Source organism: Ruditapes philippinarum, unplaced genomic scaffold (assembly GCF_026571515.1).
Source record: "Ruditapes philippinarum isolate M1 unplaced genomic scaffold, ASM2657151v2 ctg29_1_1_1_1, whole genome shotgun sequence".
Classification (NCBI taxonomy): domain Eukaryota; kingdom Metazoa; phylum Mollusca; class Bivalvia; order Venerida; family Veneridae; genus Ruditapes; species Ruditapes philippinarum.
In genome coordinates, this window is record NW_026859731.1 from 257,481 (window position 1) to 282,114 (window position 24,634).

A 24,634-nucleotide genomic window follows, 5' to 3' on the forward strand; every position below is an offset into this window, starting at 1 on the left:
CAATATTTTACTTTTAAATTCATTTTCAAAATGTTTATGAAAATTAGCGTGAATCTGGAGGCGTGCTGCTTTAAAATTGCAAATCATCATACATGATCTGTAAGACTTATTGAAGGGCCACTCAAGATATGTGATGATTTACTGTATTAGCATGGAGCAATCATAGTAATTGAAGGCTCATTATACCACAGAAACAAATAAATTATTACTCCATTAGAAAGGGCTAACATGAATTTTATAATGTTTAAATAATGGTTCGAGAGAAACGTTAAATGATTGTTACCTGAACAAGTAGCGATAAATGTGAAATAATTTGTCATAAAAGAAGCAAACTGTAAACAAATTAATACTTTGACTTTTATACAAAACATTAATTAACTGTACGTATTGCCAATAAGCAACAGATGAAAAAGATGGTTCCGATAGTTGGCCAATGAGTAACTATTTGGACACTTAAAAAGTACACCAAAATTAAAAAAAAGTTATTAAGAAATAAAAACAAAAGCATGTAGGAGGCATAATATACAAGACGTAATGCAGTATCCATTTAATACGCGCATAGTTTGCATAATGGTCTTAAAGTGACAATTACATGCATACAATTACTATTTGCTGGTGCAATCCGTGGTCTCTTAAAGTATTTATTTCAAATTAATTGATATTGAAGCAAGTACATTTAGCATAAAGTAAAAGAAAACTGTATAATTCTGTATTGCAACTATGTTATCTAAAAGCTCATCAATTAAACAGTCAAGATGCCTTTGGTAAATGGGTAGATGAATATCGCAGAAAAATCTTACCATGCATTTTAGAAATTAATCTTGCTTGAAAGAGGTCCATTCAACAAAAAAGCAAACACTTTTTACAACGTATGTAAGAACATTTTATTTACTTAGAACATTTCAAATATTATGTTTTTTTAATTCAACATCTAAATGAGTACTCACTTACTATACAAAATATAAATGAAAATGTTTTCTACCAAAATATGCTTTTTGCTCTACCTTACATTTCCCAAGAACGCATGTTTTATATTTCGCATATACGGAAAGCAAAGCTCAATTAACGCAATTATACATCGTGAGTTATAATTATAAAAACACAAAATAACACTGGAAATAAGTATCAAATATTTGTGATTGAAGTACTTATAGGAAATATAAATTACAACACAAAACAAAACACATTTACAATCGATGTCAGATAAAACAAGAAGTATATAGACAATATGACTTAAATATTTTACTTCTTCATTTACCAAAGGCAAAGGAACATTTTGAAATTTAAATATATACCATTGCATTTTGTCTTTGTCAGCAAAAATCAATCAGACAATATTTAGAATGCTCCTTTTGAAAAATATCAATATTGTAATTATAATTGTACAAATGCTCTTATTTTCATTCTTAATTTATTGAATTGTTGATCAAAAAGATATTTTGATTAAAGTCTGAATGCATATTTTCGTTAACAAGTAACAAGAAGAGTGTAAACTGAAGTCATTATCAACAAAGAAAAGAAATCACAAGAAATGATTAAAAAGAGCATTGTACTTCAAAAGGGCTCAAATCATTTCAATGTTTTTGCTTTCATTCGAGATACATGTATAGTGTTCAATTACATTATTTCACGATGTTGTCTTATTCAAAGTTTGACGTCATTACCACTTATATTTAATGATAAACGTCCTAGAATTTAAACTTATTAAACTGGTTGGACTATTTTCTTGTTCTGTCATATATTGGTGGAACTAGATGTTGGACCACAGACACTGATCTGCAGTTAAAATGATAGAGTAGAATTATGAGGCTATGGATACAAATTATGCTGGTGATTAATCAGTCTTTATGCATATGTATGGTCATTTTGGTTAACTGACTGGACCATATAATCTTACGTATTCATAATATCGATAATAGCTGAGTGTACTAAGTTCGTATGTTATAAGGATGACAAACGAGATTGGTTTATATTTTTGCAGCTTTGAGTGACTGTTTGCGTCATCAAAAATTACCACTGTGGGTTCGAATCCATAAAGAGACTTTGTTATCTTTAATGTAGGGAACCTGAATAGCCAGCTTACGTAATACTTGTGGTTCTATACAGGTGTTTCCCGCTCGTTCCTGAAATAATGTATGATAGGGGACCAGGGGTACCTAAAGCCTTCCTTCATCATAAAACTGGTTGGGAAAATCGCTATATAACTTTCACAATGTAGGAGTGACTTAAAATCCACCAAAACAAAACAAACAAATTTTCTTGATTGTTCAAGAAAATAAGGGTTAACATTTGAACTAAAAATATAAAATAATCTCATAACATAAACTTTCTTAACGATAACTATTTCATCATTGTCGTACTATTTGGTTTAAGACAAACGGCTTATTCAGTCAAAACAATAGTTAACAATGAGATAAGCAAAATACTGAATTTTAAATTCATGATATGCGATATGATTACGATGTCAACAAAGATACCCTCATGTCAAAAGTCATTATCAATTAGGCACACGATAAACACATTATCTGATAAACCGCTATTAATTACAATTGTTTTAATATGAGAGGTCAAATAGTCTTGTGAGATTTAACCTGAATGGTCTCACAAAAATCAGTTTCAAACATTATCAATGTAAAAGCTTTGATGTAATAAAATGTCTTGTGCGTCAACCGCACAAAGTTTATTCCATCTTAGTTCTTTTAAGTATCGGAATCGTTATGAGGAAAAGACATTATACGGAAAAGATTTACTATCACAGTTGCTTTAATGCATTAACTTAATTATTTGTTAGATGTTTTAAAATAAGACAAAACAGACTTTCTTAAAAATATGTTGATATACAGTGTTATTTAGTTTTATTTTCATGAAAACTGTATTTTTGCTTTTCGCATATATTCTTAACAGTAATTCTTGTCAATGTGCATTTTGCTGATACAAATTCGTACCATTTCAAATCACTTGAAACAAATTCAATTTAACCGACCCACTCATTCTCCACGTTTCTCTTGTCCTTTAACGGATTCCCTTTTTATTTTTCAGCCTTCAAATTGACTTAACAAAATGAAATTGCATCAGGCGAATTACATTCTGTTTCAATTATATATTAAACTTCTTTTTATTATTTTCTAGAAAATTTGTCTTATTCTGTCAGTGGTTTATACTTACTAGTTCAGATTGTTTCAGAAGATATCTGAATGCTGGTATGATACGAATAACATAGTGCAGGCATTAAAAACATAATTTTAAAACGCTTATGACAACATGAGAAACTTTACTTTTTTTACTAGATATACGAAATTTATGATTTATCGTTTAGAAAGTACGTTTGCGTTACATTATGCCTTAGAAACGCTTTTATTCTTATTTATCAAAAACTTTTTAATTGTTGTGTAATAAAAAAGTATACAAAAAAGTTATTCATCGGCTTATTACATTAAACATCGTTTTCATCTGTTGCTTTTGGCAAAAATACAGTTATAATGATCAATTATTTGTATGGAAGTCAAAATACGGCTTTGTTTGCATTTTGCTATTTTTATGACTATCATTTAACATTTAGTCTACTTAATTCAGGGAACAAGCATCTAACATTCTTTCAAACCATTATTCAAACATTATAAATACATGTTTGCCCTTTCTTTAGAAATTATATTTTATTGATTTCTAAGGCATAATGTGCCTTTAAAGATTGAAATCGATTAAGCTGCCAAGATATTTTTTAACGTTTTAAAATGATGAATTAAATTTCAAATGGATCAGATAATATCGAATATATGCGTAGATAAGTGGTATGACTGTATATACTATATATAATAAACTATGATTTTTGTAACGTCATATTAATTGGCACTTGATGTTGATATGGTATTACTGACCGACAGTTAGAGGAATTGCTCATTATATGCGAGGTAAATAACCGTTTGGATATGGCAACAGGTTAAAAAAGTATCAATGTTGAAGGTGGACCTGTTTGTTATGTCAGACACGTTATTTTATTATTAATGAATGTTTTCTTGGTGTAATTTAAATATAGGGTGTATTATATAACTTGACGAAATACTGAAAGAAATAGATCCTCAAAAAATAATTCATAATATTGAAAAACAAAAGACATAACGCTAACATTATACCCATCCAAAAAAATTGTGTGTAGGGAAAATTACAATTGCTTAAAATTTGCCGAAAATGTTTGCAATTTTATATTACACTTAATAAAAAAAATTACCAACTAGAGGATCGTGTCCGTTGACTTTATACCACTTGCCCCTCGCCATTGTGGTCTCGAATCCCGACTGGAACTTTGGATACTTTCACGTGAGGAAACTATCAAGCTAGCTTACGAAATGACGATGGTTTCTACGCAGGTGCCTGTTCGTACCTGTAATTTGCATGAAATGGCAACTGAGGTCTTCCTCCACCAGTAAAGCTGGGAAGTGGACATATGATCTATATTGTGTTGGGGTCAACCAAAAAAAATAAATATATGTTGATATTCCTCAGAATAAACTTGCTGCAACTTATTCTTATGTATTGTATATAGAGGTTTTGTACAACTGAATATATGACTACGTTGGAAAAGGAAAAAAAATGTTCCGATAGCATAATGAAAATGTGCTAGCAATTCCCATTTATTGCGTTGGAGCGCAGTAGGAGTCAGTTTTTGGAATATGTGGTTTCAAAAGACAATGATCAGGGATGTAAACATAAAATCACTTAAAGATAGATTTTGGTAGATTAAGTAGATTTTCAATTACCTACAATAATCAAATGAAAAGCTTGCCAACAGTTACATAATTTAGGTGCACTTTAAGATACAAATCATTAATGGGCAAAACATGGTTATGTTACGCAATTATGTATCTTTATTTTGTTATTTACATTAAGCCTTTATTAGTATTTTTTCTCGAATTATAAAAATATGACTTTGATATTTTAAAAGAGTTCCAAATTTTCTCTTTTGTTTCGTTTAGGGTATGCGAATGGGGTACGTTAACACTTATTTGCGTTATGCTTGCATAATTTCGTAACGTGTTAAAAAAATACAGAAAATGTCTCTATGTGTTAAGTATATATGTGTATGATATTTCTATTTGAATGATTCACTATTTCAAACATAGCTTGGTGGATCTTTAGTGTTATGATTTAAGCACTATCTTTCAGGTGATTAACATAACTTTACCCTATTACATGTAGTGTAAGTGAAAAAATAGATAAAAAAACCTGTAAATTAGTCATTTAGGAATTACAAAATAGGACAACAGTTTTTGTTGGTTTGCTTTAAAAAAAAAATAATTTACGAAATGCAGTCACCAGTGTTTGTAAGAGATAAAAAGTATCATTTTCTTTGCACAAAAAAACCGAAACGGTGCTAATTAGCCATTAACATGCAACGCTTTGCATTAGATAACTCTTCGCCAGTGCAAAATGTCTTCTTTAAAAGTATTCATTTCAAAATAATCGACATTGAAACATCTACATTAGTATACAACATTAAACAAATAGGGTATATCTCGATATCATAAAGTTGGTAAATATAACATTATTTATCTCAAACTCAAAAAGCATTTTGGTGAAAGAGTGGCAGTATATCACAAAAGTATCCTAGCATAAAACGGAGGCATTATACCTGATTCAGAAGGACGTACATACAATTGAAGACAAAAATATAAGTATTTAGGTACATTTTATTCAATAAAAGCTCTTATATTATATTTAATTCAATATCTAGATCTAAACCATAAAAAATGCTGACAATGTAGCAAGAAAGGATATTAATTTGTATAGCTTTTGTGCTTCTTAAATCATAAGAATGCATGCCCTGATTTTGCAAAAGATATAGCTATGCTCCTAGCACAATAATACAAATACTGGTATTTATATCAGATACCAATAGCCTTGGAAAGAGTGATAAAATTTTCAAACTTGAACATGATGTGGGTGCAAGATGAGATTAATTGCTTAAAATAAATACTCACTAATATGATCACCAAAATGATATAATTTGGAACAACGTGTTTACAGATAAAGTGACCACCATATTTCACTTATTATCAAATACAATAATTATACAATAGTAGGTACTTAACAAATAAAATAATTTGATTTTAAAGAAAAACTGGATTATTTGTCCTTTTCGTCAGTGACTATCCTACAATATTTGGCAGACTTCAGAAAAAAATCAGTAGTGCAATTCTATGCTTACAGAATATTTTCCTCTTATTTTCATATTTTAGACTCATTTTTATATTCAAAACTTTAAAGCTGCATGTCTCCAGATGAGCCAAAATATTCCAAGAAAATCAAACTTAAGAAAAATGTACTAAGATTTTAAGAAAAGTAAAATTTATAATTCACATGTTGTTACATTAAAGGCTAATTTTGCTGTATTTATCACCATTTTTATACTGCGTGACAATGTTTGGCAATTTACTTGGATTGGAAGTGATAATTACTTTCTTTGTTCATTTCACAATATTCTACTTTTGAATATATTTTCAAACTTTTCATGAAAATTAACACGAATCTGTAGGCATGCTGCTCTAAACCGTAGACGCGATAATGTCTCCGTCAAAAATAAAATACCGACTTTCATTAAAATAAGACATACAAAGCCCATGGGCCTGAATTTTGTAAAATGATCAAATGTAAAAAGAAAACAAAACAAACAATATAAAACGTTCTACATTCCAGGACAGTAAATCATCGATTGACATTAGAGCAAATCTCATGTAATGAAATTAAAGTTATTTTAATTAACGTCTGAATGCACATATCAAATAACAAGAACAGTTAAAATGAATAATGAAGTAATCTAAATAGAAACACATTCCCATTGCAGGAATATAAGGACAGCTTTATATTTCAAAGCAAAAACAAATGTTTTCACTCATTTCGGACATAAAGGCACTGTATTCGTATATATTATTCCACGATGTCTTCTTATTTAAGATTTGACGTCATGACAAATTACACTAAATGACAAACGTCTTAGGAGGTCACACCTGTGAACTGAGTTGAAAACAATGGCCTCTATTCTTTGTAACCATTTGCAAAAATGCCTGTAACAACTAAATTCGTGATACGATGCTACTCTAGTTATTACATGTACGAAATGCGCCTCTGGCTCTAAGGTGTACTGCACCATCGCATCAAATTTGAAGACCTAAACTGTGACTTTGTACAATGAAGACTCGGAATTGTTACAAGAAGGATAAGATATGAAATAATTTACTTAAAAAACTGTTGACCAAGACAAAATTAATGTTTGAAATACGCTCACAAAAAATATAAAATTCAGTATTAATTTGTAAATTATGATTCAATGTTTTATTCTTGCAAATTTGTAAGAACCTTTTGGATATGTAAAGTTAATAGGTTTCAATGTAAATTTATTTATTTCCTTATGTATCGCAGGCGAGAGTAACTGATCTTGCAAATTTAACTTTGTTCCATGAACATTCTTAGTTAAAGCAAGCCTGACTTCGATTTCACTCATTAGTTTCGTTATAATTGTCATTGCAGTGTTTCTTTTAATAAAAAAAATTTAAGCCTGTGAAATGCACTGGACAGCAGTTTCTATGATTGGTAATTCACAATTCTCTCGTGTCTGATATGTTTGTCTTTTTCTGTCGATGAAGAACTGTCATCCATTATACTGACTGTAGTTTTCGTTTCAGCATTGGGCATCAAATTCATATGATTTGCTTTGTATTTTAAAAAGCAATCTTTCATTTTTGTGTACAATTTTTCAGACTTTGCATATATCTTTAAAAATCTAGATCAACTGAATTATATGTCACTTTTGATGTGATTTTTTCCACTTAATTCTATTATATTTATGAAATGATATGTTATTATGTACATTTAATAATGTCGGGTTTGTAATAAAAACAAAACAGTCCAAGATTAAATAATGCGTCCAAGAAAATGTTTTGCTAACGTATTAACGTAGCCTTTTCTAAAAAAATATTTTTTTATTTCAATCAAAATTTCGAGTAATTGATTTGGTGCACAAATCGAAAAATGATCAATTATATAAACAATATATGACTCGAATGTTGACTAGATAATGTGAAGATAAAACAAGCAGACTTACATTTACAGACATCTATCAGATGAACAAAGAATTACAGCAATGATCGTGTTACGCTGCACATTTAATCACGATTACCTAATGGGCAAAAACGTGCTTATGTTACACCATTTTGCACCTGTATTTTGTCTGTCGGCTTGCCTTTTTCATCAAGCGTCTTGGCTAACTACAAGAAATTTGACTTTGAAATTTTTGTTTTGTTTTGTTATATGATCACTTATTATGATTATGGTTGAAATAATTGAATTTTGAATTGGATTTGCTAAAAAAATGAAATGTGAAGCAGAACTAAACAATTCTTAACTAGTTTAAAGTTTTCATATTAGAAACAAAATTCAAAATTTGAATCGAGTTGACTTTAATGAATGTAATTCCCTACTTTTATATATACAAGCCGAATATCGTTTGATGTGTTGATTTGCGTTGCGAATTGAGTACCGCTCAAGCAGGTACTACGTGGCGTGAGGGATGTTGCACATTTTTCACAATCCCTCACGAACCGAGTCTGCAATTTTCATGTTATTTTGCTGTTTTTAATGCTTCATAGGGATCACTTTTTTCCTGATATTCATTATTACCGTAGAATCTTCTTGTTTCAAAATTTATACATATCATTGTTACTGTTCTGCATTGACGTCATTGCTCTTTATAGATTACTCCTGCTACCATTATTTGTTTTTGTTTTAATGATTAGATGTTTTTTATTGCCTACAATGAATTTCCTTATTACAGAATTTGTTTACATTGAAAAGTGAGCTTTATGCGCTGTATGACAGCTATAAAAAAAATTTCACGTGTGTTGAACTTTGTGTTAGATTTTATCTATTTTTGTTACACTTAAAAAGCAGTTATCTCACTATTTCTTATTCTACCACTTTTATTACTGCAAGCGGAAAACTATCAGCAAATGGATTGACATTTGCATACCTGGACCCCTCCATCTGTACTACTTATAGATATTCATTCTCTTTACAATACAGTAAAAACAACATGTAACAACTTGTATCAATGACCTTAATACGGTTTTCAGATTCTTGAAAGAGATAAAGATATAGCCTATATCCGCAATATTTATCAATCAGTTTTGTTTGTTATTTTAGAAACTCATTAAAATTGTTTCTACGTTATACCTGAACATTGAGCGGGTTCTTTTTAATTACCTTTCAATATCTATGCGCTTGATTTACAGGTCAATAACTCCGGACCAGAAGCAAAAATACTCCAAGCTTACAATAATTATCCAGCAAGGAATAAACATTACTATAAAGTACGACAGTGTACTGTATAAAGTTATTGTTTAAATGTCAATACCTACTTAATGACTCTGAACTAAATGGTACAATAAAAATACTAATACGAAAGGGCATTATAAACGATTTCATATTTTAAATAAATGGAAAATCACATAAATACACTACCATAAAGCAATAAAATGCAATACAATGGTTTAAAGGTGATAAAAATTCAAAAGGTAATAAGGTAAATAACAAACAAAATACAAAATAAAGCGAGTTGAAAATCAGAGAGAGAAAAAAAACAGTCTGCACGTTCTGGAAATTAGTGCTACATTCCCAATGGTCTGGATTTTACATTTAAGTAAGAATACAATCGTCCGCACAATGTTAACCATAGACTATGAATTAAATACTTTGTTTTAAATGTAAAAACACCCACGTACTTTTCCAAATTAAACAAATATAGTTTCATTTTTTATTGCATATAATTATATATTTGCAGATAATGACACTGAATGAGGAAACTAAATGCTTTTATTGTTCTCGTATTTTTGTTGTTGTTGTTGTTGTTTTGATTTTGTTAAATTTCTTTTTGTTTTGTTTTATACTTCCTTTTATAGAATCGACAAATAAAGGGCTTGTTAAGACAGATATTATGATATGACTTAAGAAAGTTTTAATGCTACATTGATTAATATCAGGAATGTGTTTAAATGTACCCGATCATACTCAGATGATGATCTTTGGAAATATATACTACACGAAATAATAATTAGTCTTTGGTCATGTATACTACAATAAAAATATACCTTAAAATACAACTAAAAAGATATTGAAATTACTTTTGAAGAGCTGTAGATTTAAGTGTATAATTATAATTGATAATTGTTAATGTATTACAAAATCATTACGCTAATTGCCTTACGTTAACACTTACATGTTTATACATTCGAGAAGCTTTACCCGAAATGTATTATGAATAACATAGAAAGGGATGCATCTTCAGAATAGTCAGTGTTCGTTTTAAGGTGCTAAAATGTTTTAATTAATACTACAAAATACTTCCGTAATTTCACATGAAATGTAGCACTCTTGTAACACAATTCTTTTAACATAGATATTTAAATGTGGTTAATGATTTTTTTCAAGCATCATCTATATCAAAACAGGCCGCTTAATATATGTTTTATTAACTTAAACACATGCCTAGCAGATACTTTTCGCTTTATGCTTGACCTAATATTTTGGAAAAGAAACACTTAATCGACAGACAATTGTTTGAAACAAAGCATTACTTTTTCTATCATTTTTGTTCATACAAATACATGTATTAAAAAGAACAGTTAAATTGTAATGTATTGGTATTAAAAATGTGTGAGCAGCTGAAATTCTTCTGCTTTGTACAATTAAACAAAGGTTATGGTTATATAAAATTTAGAGCATGTTTGCACTCAAATCCGATTGTCTGTGTCTGTTATGTTTCTTAAACCAAAACCTTTTTAAAAAGTATTCAGTAAGGAAACAAAAATTGCATTCAAATAAAACATATCTTTTGTGTTTGCCTTGCCAAACTGATCATGAATTACATAACAGTCACTTATAAGTATAATACTGAGGTTTTTTTATATAATGGGACTGAAAATATTTTTCCAGATAAATATACCATTTGATGAAGGTTTAGACCACTTATCTTTGTGCAAAATTTCAGATCATTCGCGCACTTCGATTTTCCACAATAATTATTCAAATTGTAAAAGAATGACCCAGAATGAAAAGCGTTTAAACACTTTTCACTAAAATCGGGCTAAGAAAAGCATACAAATATGATTTTCAATTTATTTCAAAGTATATTTCTTAACTATCTTTTGCATATGTTTCTGTTTAAAGTGCCCCAGCTCATTTATGTAAGAATTTCAAATGTTATGTCCTTAGGCTTTTAAACCTCAGTGGAGTCCCTTTAAGAATATTACATTTCTAGAGAATCATAGATTTTATAATATTAAACAAATTCAACACAAGACTAAACATTATCCGCATTTCTTAAACAACAAAACTGTTTTAAGAGGCAGGTTATTATGAACGAGAGTGATCGGACGCTTAATACAATGCGCAGGCTGGTCTGGATCCATGCTGGTCGCAAACGCACTATGTTGGTTTTGTCGTGACGCGGCTCAAATATGAAATTAGCTATGTAATGCCTTTGTCTAATTTTCTAGAGTTTAATATACGCCATAAAGATCAGAGTGTCACGTGACTAAATAGATCCTATATGTACAAAGAATATATGATTATGTAAAAAAAAGTTCCTAATTCCAGGATTAAGGAAATGTTTGTTTAGATACCCATTAAATGTATAACATGTGCCGCTGTTGAGATCAAAGACACTGAATGGCTAGGTAAAAATGTGAATGCCACATATTTGAATATATATTTTCTTATTATACTACCCAATAACCTTTATTATTGTCAAACGGTGACCATCTGGTGGCAACTGAATGTACAAACTCGACATGTGCAGACCAAGACCTGCCGGCACCACCGCGCCGTCTAATCATGGTCTGCACTGTTCGCTATTCAGTTAGAACTTAGTTTGAAAATCTCCCTACAAATGGTGAATGGTTTTATCCAGATTGAAAGATGGACAAGTCTATTTAAGATATTTAGCATGTGGAAGTGTTAACTTTATATTTTCTGTTTGACAAGACAGAATCTTACTTAGGACTTGCGCCCTGTCCTGTTTTTGTTTGGGGTCCTTCTGGGCTCCTTGCTGCTGGTACTTGTTGCTGGACCGTGTTCATTGAACGCCGCCTTTCCTTATTATCTTGTTTTTATTACATGCTTTTCGGTGGTTTATAGAAATATATCAGTGATATAAAACAGTAAAACTGGTAATTTCACTGTTTTAAACAGTGAAATTACCACTTTGATAATTTCACTGTTTTGAATTTAAGCCCCTTACGTTGTTTCAGTGAAATGCCAGCGTGCACAGTACTGGGTACCAACTTAATGACGTGACGTCGTAAATGACGTCACATTGTATTATCATTTGGCGCGCTTTTTCATTCAGTATTATGTTTAATGTCTTTTTAAAACGTTTCTTTGCATGTAATAAAAAGAAAATTTGTTTAGTTTAGTGTAAGATTGAAATATATTTCACCTTGTGAACACCAAAAGTTCAAATTTCACTCGTGGCTGCGCCACTCGTGAAATATACCTTTTGGTGCTCACTCGGTGAAATATATTCCGATCTTACACTGAACTAAACAAATATCCTCTATATCATACTGTATCAAACTACGTAATAGAAAGAGCACCGAAACACGAGGTTATCTGATTTGTACGACGGGGCGTAGCCCCCGAGTTATAATCAGATTGCCGAGTGTTTTTGGTGTTCTTTCTCTTTTGTATCATAGTCAAACATAAAAGCGCGTTCCCTGTTGTCACAATATGAAACCCCGGCAAAAATGAACCAATGAACAAACATCTGAATATGACATTTCTGTCGCTTGCCCTTTCTCTGCCGTCAAAATATGTAAACCCCAGCAAAAATGAGCCAATCAATGGGCATGCTCTAGAGTGCGGGTAACTAATACCCGCACTCCAGTTAACGCACTGTGCATGTATATGTATACATTTTCAACAGAAAGGTCTCCAAACTATGATACAAATTACTGTTTATGTTCCAGAGTGATCTTGTTGGTATTTGCTGGGTCTTTCTTACCAATGTTTTGATGTTTCTGAAAATAATGTGACAATTACACTGGTCGTATCAATAAGAAATACATAATCATTAATAAAGTTTAAAGCAATGTGAAATGTATGCATTTTGAAATACTGTCTCTTAAGACATTTATGCTTAAAGATCAATTATGCCCCTGAAATGCTATTATTCCTATTCCTCAAAAACTGATTTTTGGTATCTTGTTAAAGTTTTCAAAAAACATACTCATTTGCTAAATACATGAAATAACTTTTGCATCTTTAGTTCTGTTTGCAAGTGAATTAGTATTTTGTATGAAAGTCAAATACTACTTTGTTTACATTTTTACTACCTTTACGACGCATAACTGCATGTCCGGGCGCTATTTTTGTCAGTCGTAAAACATCTAACATGCACTTAATCCATTTTCTAAACATTATTAGACACAATGTTTGATATTTCTAAAAATTTAAAGAAATGGGGAACAGGCATAAGGCCTTTAAAACTAAAAAAAAAACGAACCTGTATTTTTATATTTCTAATTTGGAAAAACATTAAAAAGTTTTAATTTTTGCAAAGCTTTCTTTTTAAAATCAATTTTTTTCAACAGGGTTTTTTTTTAGTTAAAACAATAAAAAATTTTTAAATTACCTCAGGTAAAATATGTGACTTTAGCCGAACCTAGAGGGTAAAGGGTTTGGATTTTTGTGAACTTTTTAAAATTAAGGTACGAAATTTTTAAAAAAACAAAATTTTATTCATTTTTATGCTCGAAATTAGTATAACTGGATTTTTTTCAACCCGATTTATATTTTTTTAAATTTTAATTTTTGGATTTTATCATGGAATTGAATATCTTTAAAAAGTTGATACATATTTTGTAGGGACTTAATCTACGTATATTTTGTCCCAAAAAACATTAAGTTAACACAGTCATCTTTTGACAAAAAAAATGGAATTAAGATACTTTTTTGACATTATGTCATGCCATTTGATCATTCATTTAAAAAGTGTTTATAAAATAATTTAAATTTCAGAATTCAAGTGTAACGAAGCAAATTTATGTTCAAATTATCAAATTTATTGAATCCAGTTATATCAGGAATTAACATGATTTTTTTTACTCCGATTTATTTTACAATATCAATAAAAAGATCTTGATACAAAAATGAATAACTTTAGAATTCTAATATTGAAAGTTTTATAGTAAATATAGGCAGTGACTCTACATTAATACAAAATAGAATTATGGTTCTTGAATATTGCACTTTTCCTCATTTAGATGTATCCCTCTTGAATATTCAAGTTCAACCACTTGAATACTTTTTTTAGTTATTTCCTGCAAACAATAAGTATGACAGGGTAATACTTTAAACGTTTGAAGAAATTAAACACTGCAATTATGTTTTTTTTTTCAAAAAGAAATTAATCCAAAATTATGTCACCTAGAATCGTGTAGTTTTTTTTTTGTTTTTTTTTATTTTTTTTTTTCACAACACATATAAGTAAAAACTAACAACGACATTTTATAAGGTTACATTAGATTAACGATCTTATGTTATTTCCTTCAGCAATGTTGTCTTATAAAAGAATTAAGCGTGATGAATCTCACAGCATTTGGAAAAAAATCGAAAACGAGGCACTTATGTTCCCTATTATTAGATGCCGCATGTACGCGGCTTGCTCGCGGCGTCTAGTAGATATGCATTCGCCTATTCAGCAATGGGGAAAATTTTAGACTCGTTTTTGTGTATTGTTTTTTTTTTGTTTTTTTTTTAACAACATCACACTGCACTGCACTGCATGCGCGGTGGTTAAATCCCACCCATTTTATTCGATTAAATTCTAGAACAACCACTACTTTCGGTTTCAGTTTTGCTGACAAGGAACAGTTTGAATCAACGTAAGCGTTAATTTTAATTCAATGGTAGGATACTACGTCATCGCGCACCTGCTAAATGCTCCCACTGGGACCATTTTTTCGTCGACTCAAAGGTAAAATACAATTTTAATATAAGAAAACGTAAGAGTATTAAAAAATCATGTAGCGCACCAAAGAATGGCTATAGTACTTGAGATAATTGTAAAAAAAGTTTATAGATTTATTGCCTGGTTTAGGCCTGAAAACGGGATAAGTGTTTTTCTCTGAATGCTCCCACTCGGACTTCTCCCGAAAGATATATTAAATAAGGTTGAAAACCTTCTTTAAAATTATTTTTAACGTACCGGAACATAAACCGAGTCATGTATACCCATTATTCTATATTAGTTTCAAATATTTCTATTCAAAAGTCAGTTTTTCTTAATTCTTTTTATAAAAATGGAAAATGCTCTCACTCGGACTCAATTTCAGAGATGCTCCCACTCGGACCTAAATATATACACATTTTGAAAGCACATTGCTGTCTTAAGATATTATTATTTTTTTCAAAATATCTTTATATTCACGATCATATATTCATATGATCAGTAAGAATTCAATGAAACAGCATTTTTAAAATACGATACTAATATTTAAATTACTAAACAGTCTCGTAAATATGTCTTCTTAGAGGATTAAGGGAAAAAAGTTGTGTTGAAACAATTCCTCGTTTAAAAGAGTCGCTTAAATAAGAAACAAATTGTTTATACATTTTAAAAAATGTAATAACGTTTTGTTTTGCAGAAAGTATTTGAATTTGTGACCAGTATGGGAAAAGGTATAAACCACATTGCGACGCAAGGAAGCACATGGCAGGACATCTTGGCACGGCAAAGCTGGAGCAAATATTTTAGATACCAACTGTGGATATATCTCATTGAGGAGGAATACTCTAGAAAACACAAGAATAATAGTTCTTTGAAGTAATTGTCTTTTGTTCAGTTTTTTGCGTTAATTTTTGGACAATGTGTCATAAAGGATCAATTCATCTGAAATTTCACTGGAGGATAGATTTCAATAAAGTAAAATACCGCAAACAAGAATGACAACTCTCCAGTTTTGGAGTTATTGCTCTTTGTATTCACTATCATTACTTTGCAAGGACCATACCTCTAAAGGTATTTGAGATATAAACTTAAAACTTTATATTGAACATGTTTAATAGAAGTGAATAGCAGAGCATAAAGACCAGAAGTGTTCACTTAATGCTTCTTTGTTGTTTTTCTTTGTTTTTTTTCATGGGAGTGTTATTTTTGACATGATTTATTATGTCTAGGCTATAATTTTTCATTAATTTTCACGAGTATCATTACTTGGAATTTTTCCACGTGTAAGGGTTACTTCCCCTTTGAAATGTACTTCCTCCTTATGGCGGGGGATTTTGCTGTCTGTGATTCCTTCTTGTATTGTTGTTATTATTTTAACGTCATTCAAATATCCTGAAATCATTTTTCTATGATTTTATTCATAAATATAATGCTCAAATGAAGATTTATCAATACTGTATGTTCCGAAAAGCATTATTTGTAAAGATAATACCGAATTTACATTTCATAAAGGGAGGTAATTAGAAATATATTTTCTATGAAGTGTAAGTTGAATCTTTCAAAAAGAAATGAATGCATTATGCATACATGTATATTTTAATAATTACATATAATGTGGAAAAGCATTTGCAGTACGTATTTTACATATTCCTTTATGTTTGAAAATTGTTTTAGTACCATAAATATTAATACATTTAATTTATAGACAATTTCAATTGGTAACAGCCTGAAATATAACTTACATGATCTTTAATTACCAAAATATGGTAAAGACTGATGTGATAAAGAAAAAACTATGATCTTTGTTTTCTTATTTTCTATTTTGGTAAAAATACGTACACATGATAACTTTCATACTTAAAATTGTCAAAGTTGTTAATAATGGTGACGCCGTAGTATGGCAGTACATTGACTTTTTAACCAGTTCATGACAAAAATGATTTACATGTTGTTCTTTAATAAACTATTCAAATCAACCGATAGATATTGACTTCTTTACGTTCATAAACGTACCATTATGCTGTTTTAAAACCGTAACCACAAGTTTAACAAACACGCAAACCATTGGGTTTTAAATTATTAACAAGATATTAAAGTCAGCAATTATTGAATAAATGCTGGCCTCTAATATGTGCACGAGTCCAACAGAATATTAATCCGGTATGGTACTGAACAATGTATAATGACTTCTTTGTAAAACACCACAATTTTTTAACATCTAAACAAAACTTGATTTTTGAGATCCAAACTGCCCATTTAAAGTCTTATAGTCCTAGCTTGTTGTTGACAATAATTTTGAATTATCCCTTCGGTTGCAACACAAGCCAAGTGCACCTTTTTGTATAGTGATCCTGTCAGTTGAAACTTTGTCATGGCACCTTGTTCCTGCCCAACGACGTCATTCTACAGAATCAAAGAAGTGATCTCTGTAACAAGAATGAAAAGTTAATGTTGCCAAACACAGTAGTTACTGACAAAATGGTGTTAAAATTGTGAGAATAATCCATAAAAGCTAATACAGCAATGTGCTTTCAAAATGTATAAATTTGGGTCCGAGTGGGAGCATCTCTGAAATCGAGTCCGAGTGGGAGCATTTTCCATTTTCATAAAAAAACCTTTAAAAGACTGACTTTTAAATAGAAATATTTGAAACTAATAAAGAATAATGGGTATACATGACTCGGTTTATGTTCCGATACGTTAAAAATAACTTTAAAGAAGGTTATCAACCTTATTTCATATATGTTTCGGGAGAAGTCCGAGTGGGAGCATTCAGAGAAAAACACTTATCCCGTTTTCAGGCCTAAACCAGGCAATAAATCTATAAACTTTTTTTACAATTATCTCAAGTACTATAGCCATTCTTTGGTGCGCTACATGATTTTTTAATACTCTTACGTTTTCTTATAATAAAATTGTATTTTACCTTTGAGTCGACGAAAAAATGGTCCAAGTGGGAGCATTTAGCAGGTGCGCGATGACGTAGTATCCTACCATTGTAATTGCAATGTCCAAAACTTTGCACTACACGGCATAATTTTCATTACATATCCGGTATTATCACCGTCATAGTAGATTTTATTCCAGTCGGTCAAAATGACGGTACACATTTACATGTAAACAAACAGATTTAACTTCTTAGACAATTTAAATAAGGAATGGACACACGGTAAACTCTGCTGCAACATAAAGTATATTCATAAACCTGTTTGAGAAAAATTGTCTCCGTGTTCTAATAAATTTCAAAAACGGGAAAAAAAGCAGTCTTTTACCGATACCCTGCAACAGAACCTTATTATTCTGACGAATTAAATTGACTTTATAACGCTCGTATACAATAATTGATTGATCGATTTTCATTATATTTATTTTGTAATACCTATCATTCAATATGCAATCAAACAAAACCAAGTTTTCCTACATTCAAGGAAACTGTAAGTTAGGACGAGCTTTCAAAACGAACAGGTAGCAATTTCCAACACGCTTACCGAAACTCCAACATGGCGGCTCAACCAGGCTCATTTGCATAATTTATTCATAAACGCAGGAGCATAGAACTTTGTTAGTGCACTGTTTTCAAATTTTCTAATAAAAATAACTTTTCTGATGTACAGCATGTCACCGTGTTTTCAGAAATAAAAATAAACGTTTAACTGAAGTGATAGTGCCTTGTTTAAATATCATATTCTTTTTATCAATATCTAATTTTATTTACCTATTTTATTTACCTAATAAATAACGCGCCAATGAGCCAATCTATAGTCGACCGTTCTAAAACTTAAATAATAAAGCTTTTGACAACAAAGTATCAACATGTATTATATTTTGCGATATCTCAAAAGCGTTTGATCGAGTTTGGCATAAAGGTCTTATCTTCAAATTAAAACAGTATGGAATTCTAGGAAAATTGATCTCATGGTTAAACAACTATCTTTATAATAGGTCTCAGAAAGTTTTTGTGTCTTCCTCTTTCTCTAATACTACAACATTACTTGGAGGAGTCCCCCAGGGATCCGTCCTTGGTCCTCTTTTATTTTTAATCTATGTTAATGACATTGCCGAATCCCTTCTAAGTGTAACTAGACTTTTTGCCGACGACAGTTCGTTGGCAGTCTCATCTAAAGATGTCTCGTATATGGAAGAACTTCTTAATAAAGACCTTATCACAATTACATCATGGTCTAAACAATGGCTTGTTAATTTCAATCCAGCAAAAACTGAGGTCATGTTCTTTTCATTTTGTCATCGAAATAAACCGAATCTTTTTTTTCAATAATGTACAGCTTAAATATGTAGACCACCATAAGCATTTAGGGGTAACATTCAGTCAAGATGGGTCATGGCATGAACATATATCTATTATAGTATCCAAAGCTGCAAGAATTCATGGTTCAATGAAAATGCTAAAATTCAAGGTAAAAAGAAATACTCTAAATAACATTTACATATCTTATTTACGTCCACATTTAGAATATGCATCTTTAGTATGGGATAATTGCACACAGCTTGAAAAAGAAACGTTAGAAAAATTCAGTACGAAGCAGCTCGCGTGGTAACTGGTTTAACTAGATCCGTATCAATTCAATATTTACTTAGGGAGATAGGATGGGTTTCACTTTCAGACAGACGACAAATTCAAAAACTAGTTTTAATGTATAAAGGAAAATATAATTTATTACCACAATATCTTATGCAACTTTTTTCCACCATCTGTCGAGATGGCGTTAGAAAAACCATTATTCGTTAAGAAATAATAGTGACTATATTACTTTAGCCAGACGTACCGAAATTTACTCAAAATCAGTCATTCCATCAGCTATTCAATTATGGAATAAGCTTCCGACAAACATTCGCGAATCACAATCGCTAGCTACATTTAAAAACAAGACCAAATAGTTATATAAACCACCAGTAGTTCCATCTTTTTTCTTATACGGATGTCCACCAAAACCGGTTTAGAAACAATTGTAACAACTTTAATAACCACCTAGTTTCAATTCCATTATGCCAATGCGGCGCAGACGTTGAAAATGAGCAGTACTAGCTATTTTTTCCGATGTAAATTATATACTTTGCAAAAACGTATACTTTTCTTAATAAAGGTTATTTCATCCTCTCAGTAGTCAGAAATTATTACACGGTATTGATGGACTTGCAGAAGCCGAAAACATAAGACTATTTCAAGAAGTGCATAATTACATCAAAAGTAGTAGAAGATTTACCTAATTTTGTTTACACATATACTATATTTATTTTCATATTAAGTTTATTAAAATACTGCTGCAAATCAAGGTTTGGTGCGTTTATTATAGTGGCAAATTGTTAATGGCATATATTTTTTTTTTCCATTTTACCTCATTAAGTCATTTTGTAATTTTCTTTGTTTTTTTAGGTTAAGCGATTCTTTTCTACCAGTTAAAATACATGAAATTAATATCGCTTATCATATAAATAAATATCTCAGAATTTCTAAAAACCACATTTACTTACTATGTTACCATTAAGCCAACAAGATAGACCTTCAGGGGAGGACCCTAGATAATGTTGGTATAACTTTTGGTCCAACCCTTTTGTATGTACATTATATTCATGCTTAAGATATTGATGTTAGATTGTGTAAATTAATCATGTACAAAATATGCAATAAAATATTATTAAACTAAAAAAAAAAAAGTTTAAATATCATATTCTTTTTATCAATATCTAATTTTATTTACCTAATTTATTTACCTAATAAATAACGCGCCAATGAGCCAATCTATAGTCGACCGTTCTAAAGAGAGGTAACGACTGAGGCAGTGTCACTCACTTCATTTGCTCCGCCTCTGTTAAAGTACGGCTCCGTCTTAAATTGTCGCAAAATTTAATATGATTCTCTGTATGCTAGCATTTAGTCTTCGTTGACGGAGGGACAACTCAATATCACTGCCCTTCAACATTAGGATGCAAGTTACAAAGCCTAAACCGCGACACTATCAGAGAGGCAGTTGGTCCTCAAAATCATTCGAACAGTATGCAATTCGCACCAATATTTAAATGGACATATTCTCGGCGCAACCTCTGTCTTTGTCTTGAACTATTTTATGTATACCAATCATTTAAATTTTACCTGTTATCCAATTTATTTTGCTTCGACCAGAACATGGAGAAAACATGATTAGTGCTTCGGATATTCAACTGTAATAGAGAACGATTATTAAGATTACATGTGACTGTTCACATCATTTTGCGGCGTCTTTGATGTACAGCATCAACATTTAACTTGTTTGAAGTTTTGTTTTTGTATTTAATCAACCGCAATTTCATATTAAAAAATCACAATGTTTTCGACGTGTTGTGGTCTAACGCTACAGATGTATCTTGACACCGATCCGAAACACTAAAAATCGAGAAAATAAAAAGATCTTTCGAAAGCAATAAAACAACAACAACAAAATTACGTGAAAAATGCAGACCTGATTTTGCTGAGTTTGTCAATGAAGGATTCAGCAACATCCCTCACGCCCCCTAGCACCGGTTAAAGCGGTTTTCAAATATTCAAGCCATACTATGAGAGGAACAATGAGCCCGAAAGACCAGAAAAATGCAACAACACTGAAATTTAGTATGGGCATGTGTTTGTTGCCACCCTGCACTAAATAGCTGTTGTTGCACACAACTTATATTGGAAATCAGTACCATTTTAGGCATAACGTAATCTGTAAATCATTTCATTTTTCATTTGTTGTTATAAAAATGTAATGTTTTGACTTAAGTGGTTTTAACAATAAAGTGAATTATGTTTGTCAGCATTTTACACTGCGAAGTTTTATATTCTATAAAATAATAAACATTTCGATTAGAGTCTTGTAAGTGTCATATTTTTAAAAACTTTTTTATGCATACTCGTTTGAAAAAAAGTTCGTGCATATATTTTATGTTGCAGTTTAAAAACAAAATGAGGACGTTTGGTAAAACTGCCCATATACATTTGACTTTAATTGAAATGACAGAAGCCCTTTGGGTTTATAATGTATATCAACCAGGCGCGCGTTTCCCATAGATTTATGAGCTGTACATTGAAATTGAAATACGAAAACAATGGACTCGCCCATTCAGCAGATTCCGAAATATTTTGCGAGACTGCGTTTTACATTCCAATACATTCATTTAATAGATGTAGCCATGGTGAAAATGTCTTGCAAGACGATGCGATGCGTTAAAATCATTTTAAACCCGGTTTTCATGAATATTTTCATTTTTTTACAAATACAGGGAACATTTCAAGACACACAATTTAACAGAACATGAAAACGGGACGTTACTTTTGTAATCTACTTCAATTATTTCACTTAAGCATTTGAGAGTTTGCTCCCATGATGTTAAGATAAATGATTCCTATTGAAATTCCAATTCGAATACATAATTTTAAACACTAACATCTACGAAATGGGATAAATGAAATCATTGAGGGATTGAAAACGTATAAGACTAGGTTTGTTTAAGTATATCGAAATAAATAAAAGAGAAATTTAATTAAGTTTCAGATCATTTTTTAAATTTTAACACGTTAAGTCTTTTTTAATTTTGACTCGGGTTTATAAAATAAAATAAACTAAATTGTTTTGAATTTGTAAATTTCGCAAAATTTTTTAATCCTCCATACTTCCCCCAGCCATTTTGTTTTTATGAGCCCTTTTTTTATACCTTTATTCATCATATAAGCATTTAAAAATTTTCTCACGTCTATTTTAAATGGTCATACAAATTTGACTCCACATTTGATTTCCCCATTCGGGGTTTATAAATTAGGTTTGAAATTTTGTCCCCTCTTATGCGGAACCATCGTTCGCATGGAAAGTTTCCCCTTGGATATTGCGGAAAAAAGCTTTTTTTTATTGGGTTTAAGGGTTTTCTTTTAGGGGGAATAAGACTTGAACCTTCGCTGCCAACGACACGTTAACAGAATTTTTTGGGAAATAACTTTTGAAACCCAGCTGTTCAACTAAAGTCGGGAAATAAGTCCAACAAGTTCGGTAAAGTTGTTCCGAACGTATCCCCCCTTTGTCGAAGCCCTGGTATACTGATCATCATCGGTGCGTGTGTGGGTCATGTGGCCAGTTCAAAATTTGTTTGCTTTGTCCATTGAAGTGTGGCTCCCAAGCGTGTAACCATGATCCTGAAAAAACGAGACTATTGTGTATTTTGATAAACCCAGATTGTCTAATTCTGCCAAACACGACCTATCAAAGAATCAGTCTCCATGATACAGAGCAGTAATACGCCTTCTTACTGAAGTGCCAAAATATCTGGCAGAGTTGAATTGATTCTCCGGTAACATTAAACGCTCTAACATCGCGTGTCTTCTGAGCCCTCGGATAATCAAACCATGCGGCATCTGGCATGTTGACAGGTATATAAGGATTGCTTGGAAGCTTAACTGTAGAAACAGGATAATACTTTAAAAATGATTCCGGAAAAACAAATGGCAAATGTGGTTTCCTAAACCCAACGGCTAAGAAGAATGGTTGTTTACCCGATCTGGCATCTGTTGCGAGTCTTTGCATTGTTGCTATTGCTTGGTTAGCAATTTGCTCGTCTATTAGGGGGTTATCTATGAGAAGCTCATCGGGGACTGCAGACCATGTTGAATTAAAGGACTCAAAGTTAGTTTTGCCGCTGAAGTAAGGATCTGACCATGAGACAGGATCATCCCAGCCAGAGGGTTCACCTGGATGGAACACTTTTCCCATTCCAACAGATAAATAGCCATTCATTTTAAAATATTGTGGCAATGTTGTGAAATTTCCACCAACTTCCCGGAAGTAAGGTCCAATCTCGTAGACACGTGTAGTATCTGGTCTGCGCCCAGTCAACAGTGACGATCTACTCGGCGCACAAATTGCAAGTTGACAATAAGATCTTTCAAGTAGCAAGCTACGTGAAGCCAGAACATCTATGCTCGGTGTATGCATTTTTGGAGACACCACAGCTGGAAAATGTTTTCCTTCATATGCTCCAATCTGTGGACGCATATCGTCTGCAATTAAGAACAAAACGTTCGTCCGACTCGAACATAACCGCGCCAAAGAAATAAATATAACGAGAACAAGGAGAGACGTCCTGTACATTCTTGAATAATTTCCAAAATTCGAATAACCATATCCTTTAAATGTGCAGCTGTAAATATTTCACTTCGTTTCGTTGTTCAATTCAGTCTGCAAGCTGTTGCGATAATCCGGTTATTATTGTAATTATTATTGATATGATTTCTTTTTTATCAATAGTTTTGATATCCACATACCAATAAGTGTATCTTTTTGGGGGCATAGGTAACAAGAAGTATCCTTACACGATATTCTTAAACTCCCTTTACTTGCAAAGGTTATTTCAGAGTTGTGTAATTTATTTAACGTTTAAGTTTTTATTTCTATGAAACACTGCAAGATATGTTTCTATATAGAACTGTCGTGTACACTTACGTATTCATATGTTAATATATGGTTTATCAATATGCCCAACATTTTGAAATTTATACAATGGAAAACATCAGAAATCATATGATATATCATGAACAGTGAACATTATCTACTGCGTGCGCCAGAATGTTGTTGTTGTGTTGTTTTTTTGTTGTTGTCTTCCTGTAGCCACGTGTTTCCG

At 31.3% G+C, this 24,634-nt stretch overlaps 1 protein-coding gene across 1 annotated transcript; it reads right to left on the reverse strand.

Moving 5' to 3' along the window:
- Window positions 1–23,220: 23,220 nt before the first annotated feature.
- Window positions 23,221–24,263, reverse strand: LOC132757676 (iduronate 2-sulfatase-like). Its single transcript, XM_060749026.1, has one exon. It carries the CDS (start codon window positions 24,103–24,105, stop codon window positions 23,221–23,223), a length of 885 nt encoding a protein of 294 aa, XP_060605009.1. The 5' UTR covers window positions 24,106–24,263.
- Between the last annotated feature and the right edge of the window lie 371 nt (window positions 24,264–24,634).

Bases quoted from the DNA above. Each gene is read 5' to 3' on its own strand.
- LOC132757676 (XM_060749026.1), bottom strand. From the start codon at position 24,105: ATGTACAGGACGTCTCTCCTTGTTCTCGTTATATTTATTTCTTTGGCG.